The following is a 4,645-nucleotide window of genomic DNA, read 5'->3' as shown; positions in this document are numbered from 1 at the left end:
TCATGGAAAAATAATGATTTTCTGAGCCTTCATTTTCTAATAATAAAAGTAAATTAATTAAAATGAGTTACTGTTAGATTGCTAAAATTTAATGTTAAATGATTACATGTTGGCTAAATGAATGATTGAATGATAAGCATACTGTAAACTGGTTTTCACCCTCTAAAGTGATACAACCACTGTATGCTTTATTGCAGGTTCCCTCAGGATCTGGTATCCAGCACACCTGAACTGAACCCATGGCCAGTGCAAACAACGTGACTGAGTTAATCATCACTGGCCTTTTCCAGGATCCAAAGGTGCAGAGAGTGTGCTTTGTGTTGTTTCTCCCAGTGTACCTGGCCACGGTGGTGGGCAATGGCCTCATTGTTCTAACAGTCAATATCAGTAAGAGTCTACATTCCCCCATGTACTTCTTCCTTGGCTACCTGTCCCTGGTGGAGATCTGTTACTCTTCTACTGTGGTCCCTAAATTCATTACTGACTTACTTGCCAAGGTCAAAACCATCTCTCTGAAGGGCTGTCTGGCCCAGATCTTCTTCTTCCACTTCTTTGGGGTCACTGAGATCCTCCTGCTTGCTGTGATGGCCTATGACCGCTACGTGGCCATCTGCAAACCCCTTTACTACACAGCAATCATGAGCCGTCCTGTGTGCCACCGTCTCCTGGTTGGTTCCTGGCTGGGGGGCTTTTTTCACTCCATTATTCAGATTTTTATCACCATCCCATTGCCCTTCTGTGGTCCCAATGTCATTGACCATTATTTCTGTGACCTTCATCCTTTATTTAAGATCGCCTGTACAGACACGTTTGTGGTTGGCATTATTATGTTCGTCAACAGTGGATTGTTCTCTGTATTCTCCTTCCTCTTCTTGGTGTCCTCCTACATCGTCATCTTATACAACCTGAGGAACCACTCTGCAGAGGGGAGGCGCAAAGCCCTGTCCACCTGCGCCTCTCACATTACGGTGGTCATCTTGTTTTTTGGACCTGCCATCTTCCTCTACTTGAGGCCCGCCTCCACCTACACTGAGGACAAACTGGTGGCCGTGTTCTACACGGTCATCACCCCCATGCTGAACCCCATCATCTACACACTCAGAAACGCAGAGGTGAAAAATGCCATTAGGAAGTTGTGGGGCAAAAAAGTGAACTCAAGGATAGAATAAAAGTGCAATCTGATTTCAGTCCACCGTGAAGAACCAGAGCAAAAGTTCACCTGTTCCTCATTTTGTTGTATTTCTAATGAGTTAATTTAACTCCATGGTACCATTTTAGACCCTGTCATAGCTATCTGTATATGGTACTGTGTTCACATTTGGATGCTTTCCGTGTCTTCTCCAATAGTCAGCAGTGCAAAGCCTTTAAAATTGACAGATGGATCACGTGAAATGGAATTTCATCAAGTCACCTCTCAGCAGTGTCACCTTGGCTGTATTCATTTCACCTCTGTGGTTAACATGTAGTGGAAGGGGGAAGGTTCATGGTACTTGGAGACCAAAGTCCATGTTTTAGCTGGTTTTTCTTACCAGTGTGATCTTGGGGTGGTTCCAGGCAGCCTTCTGTACTATATTTGGTGACTTCCTCCTATTAGTCTGGTTCTCATGCCTGAAATTCTACGGTAGGAAATTTATTTCATGAGTAAGAGTAGCATTGTTATAATGAAAATGTCTCTGGGTGAGTGAAAGTCAAGAAAAGTGCTACTAACCATTATTATCTGAATCTAAACAATTTAAAAGACTCTTCTCTTGTAGACAGTGGTTATCTGGGCTCTGAGGGAAGGCCAGTGATGTAGCTAGGACTGTGTTTGGTTGGACCTGGTGAAGAACAGCTCCAATCAAACCAATCTCACTGTCTGTTCTTATGTGGACTGTGACCTAAGAAGTGCTTCTATATTTTTAATGATTGATAAAAATAATCAGAAGAATAAGAAGATTTTTTCAACACATAAAAGTTATGTGAAATTCGCATTTTAATGTCCATAGTACAGTTATTGGATGAGAGTCATGCTCATATTTTATAGGTAAGCTGTACCTTTTTCTATGCTTCATGGGAAAAATTTAGCAGAAGCTGTGACAGAGATTGCAGAGTCTGCAAAGCCCTAAATATTTATTTTCTAACGTTATAGAAAAAGTTTACCCAGTCTTGGTTTAAGCCACAGAATCATGTCTTGCTTTCTAAAGGAAAACTTTGCAGATCAATGGTTTGATGCTGTTTTCCTAATTCTATAACTGCAGCACATGGATTGGTGCCTCCTCGGCTCTCTATATTTTCATCCTAGGATGCAAGATGCAGAATGGCAGCTGCTTCAAGCTTCATATCTTCTTCATATGAAGAGTGGGAAAGGCCCATTCCTTATTTTGAGAAATAATTCTGAGAAATGTTTCAGCAAAATTTTAGGGTTTTGTTTTTTTTGTTTTTTAGCAGAAAGAGGTCATGAGGTTACCCCTACATGCAAAGGAGGCTGGGAAAGAGAGCATTGGGAAATGATGTTGGGATTACATGATGGGCTTAGATGAGGCAAAGTTTCTGCCCTGACTGGGCACATTGCTATTAGAACAACCTCAGGGTTTGCCTTGAAGGAGGGAGTTCTGTCCATAGGAGGTTTGGTGAGATGGTTTCTTGGAGATTGGTGCACCTGGGCATAGCAAGGTAGTTAAAGATTTGACTGTGTCACCAGATTGACTGAATAAAATCCAAATCTACCACTGAATGACTAGAAAATGTGAGATAGGCAACTGAAATTTTCCATGATTCTGTAACCTTGTCTTGGAAATTCAGGGCAAAGAGCAGGATGGTTGTCCTAATGTCACAGTTTTCCTAAGAGCAGACCCAGTTTTCATCTCCCTCTGATGGATAGAAGGCAAAGCTGGGATGTGAATGCCTGGGAGTTGGGAATCAGGGACAAACTACTCTTGGAGTCTTTGAGGACAGAGAATGGATCCTATTTGCATATGTATTCCTATACCTAAGGTCTGGGGCCAATTCATTACAATTTCATTCCTCACATTGCAATTTGCTAATGTAGGTGAATTACCACATGAGTAATGTCCTGAACTTTTGATCTATCAAAACATGTTTCCAGCAACCCTTTATAAAACTTGTAGTTCTTATGTCTTGTTGAGGTCAATAATGAACAATGTATTTGTGGGGAAGATTTTAGGTAGTTTGAAACTTTTTGTGTGTCTTTGAACTTCTTGGAAACAGTGAATGTAAAAGGATTAAATATATGGTGTTATGTCTCTTTTGATGAGTTTTATTATCAGTCAACTGCTGTGCTATTTCTCTTCACTCTTGGTTTTATTTTCTCAAGCAAAGAATAGTATAGTTCCAAGTATAGAAGAGGAACATCCCGCCTGGGCATGATGTCTCAAGTGTGAACCAAACTTACCTGGGTCAGACTGACTTTCAGCCTCACTTCTTCACCCCTTCTTGTGTCTGTGCCCTTTTCCATGTGACTTTGCAGTTGGCACGACAGATGATAGACACTCAATTGCTGCTGAGTGAGTAATGTCAAGATTGTGTCAACATTTGTCTTCATCATTTGGAAGGGCTTAAGTCAGATGTGTGGTCCCTTGGAGTGAGGGGACTCTCTTATTGAGATACAATTAAGATATTGACAAAAAGAGGTTTTCACACATCATCTTGCAGTAAAACAATACCAACTTTCCAAACTGTGTGGATATACCTAGAAGGCATATTTGGATTTGTTAATATTGTAATTGATATGCCTTATATTTGCATAATACCTTGTTATTATTATTATTCCAAAACCATTTCATGTCTACTACCTCACTGGAGTCTCGAAGAAATCCTGTGAAGTCAATGAAACAAGAAATAAAACATACGTTTTACTTGCAAGGATCAGGATCTGAAACAAGAGAGAAGTAAAAAAAAAAAATAAACAATTCAGGGTAGAAACATTCTCTTCACCATGTTTCTCCATCCTTCATAGCTTCCCTTCCAGTGTTCACCTCATGGCCCCAGAGGGCTATTGGAGCTCGTTTCTCAGAGCCAAGTTCCTGCCATCCTTATAAAAGAAGTGACAAAATAAGTGTATATCCCTTCAAAGTTATAACGAAGCCTGGGTAATATAATTTTTATTTCATTCCATGTGGGCACTTGCTCCAATAAATCTTTAGGGGTTCTAATGTTCTACAGGAAAGAAAACATCAAGTCTTGGTAACACCTGTGATCTGCTCCAAGATAAATCAGGCACATGTCTGGGACCAGATCCAACTATTCTGATTCAGATATTTCCTTCTGTTGTAGTTCCCTATCTCAGATAGGTTTTACTTTGTAATCAACTTAAAATTATATCCAGTGAAACGTAAAGACCTTAAGTGTACAATTCAGTGTTTTTTTTTTTTTAATCTTTGGATAACTAATGAGCATCCCAACTGAGATGTAGATATTTTATCACCCCAGAAACTTCTTTTGGCTCTTGTAGGTATCTCCTTCCCCAACCCCAGCTTTAAGTTCTATCATCATGAATTAATTTGGCCTCTTCCCATGTACTTATGAATGGAAGCTTTGGTATCTGGCTTTTTTATTTCTTCATTCAACACAATGTCTTTGGAAATGGTCTGTGTTTTAGATTCCAATAATTTGTTCTTTTTTAAAAAAATTGTTCTAATTAGTTATA

At 39.8% G+C, this 4,645-nt stretch overlaps 1 protein-coding gene across 1 annotated transcript; it reads left to right on the top strand.

Annotated features, from left to right (window-relative positions):
- The first annotated feature begins 239 nt into the window (after window positions 1-239).
- On the top strand, window positions 240-1,169 carry LOC101969598 (olfactory receptor 4B1). Its single transcript, XM_005329960.3, has one exon. The coding sequence runs from the start codon at window positions 240-242 to the stop codon at window positions 1,167-1,169; it is 930 nt and encodes a 309-aa protein (XP_005330017.2).
- Window positions 1,170-4,645: the final 3,476 nt, after the last annotated feature.

Source organism: Ictidomys tridecemlineatus, chromosome 4 (assembly GCF_052094955.1).
Source record: "Ictidomys tridecemlineatus isolate mIctTri1 chromosome 4, mIctTri1.hap1, whole genome shotgun sequence".
Classification (NCBI taxonomy): Eukaryota; Metazoa; Chordata; class Mammalia; order Rodentia; family Sciuridae; genus Ictidomys; species Ictidomys tridecemlineatus.
This window is presented reverse-complemented; position numbering and strand designations above follow the sequence as displayed.

Coding starts and splice junctions, on each gene's coding strand:
- LOC101969598 (XM_005329960.3), top strand. CDS start 240: ATGGCCAGTGCAAACAACGTGACTGAGTTAATCATCACTGGCCTTTTC.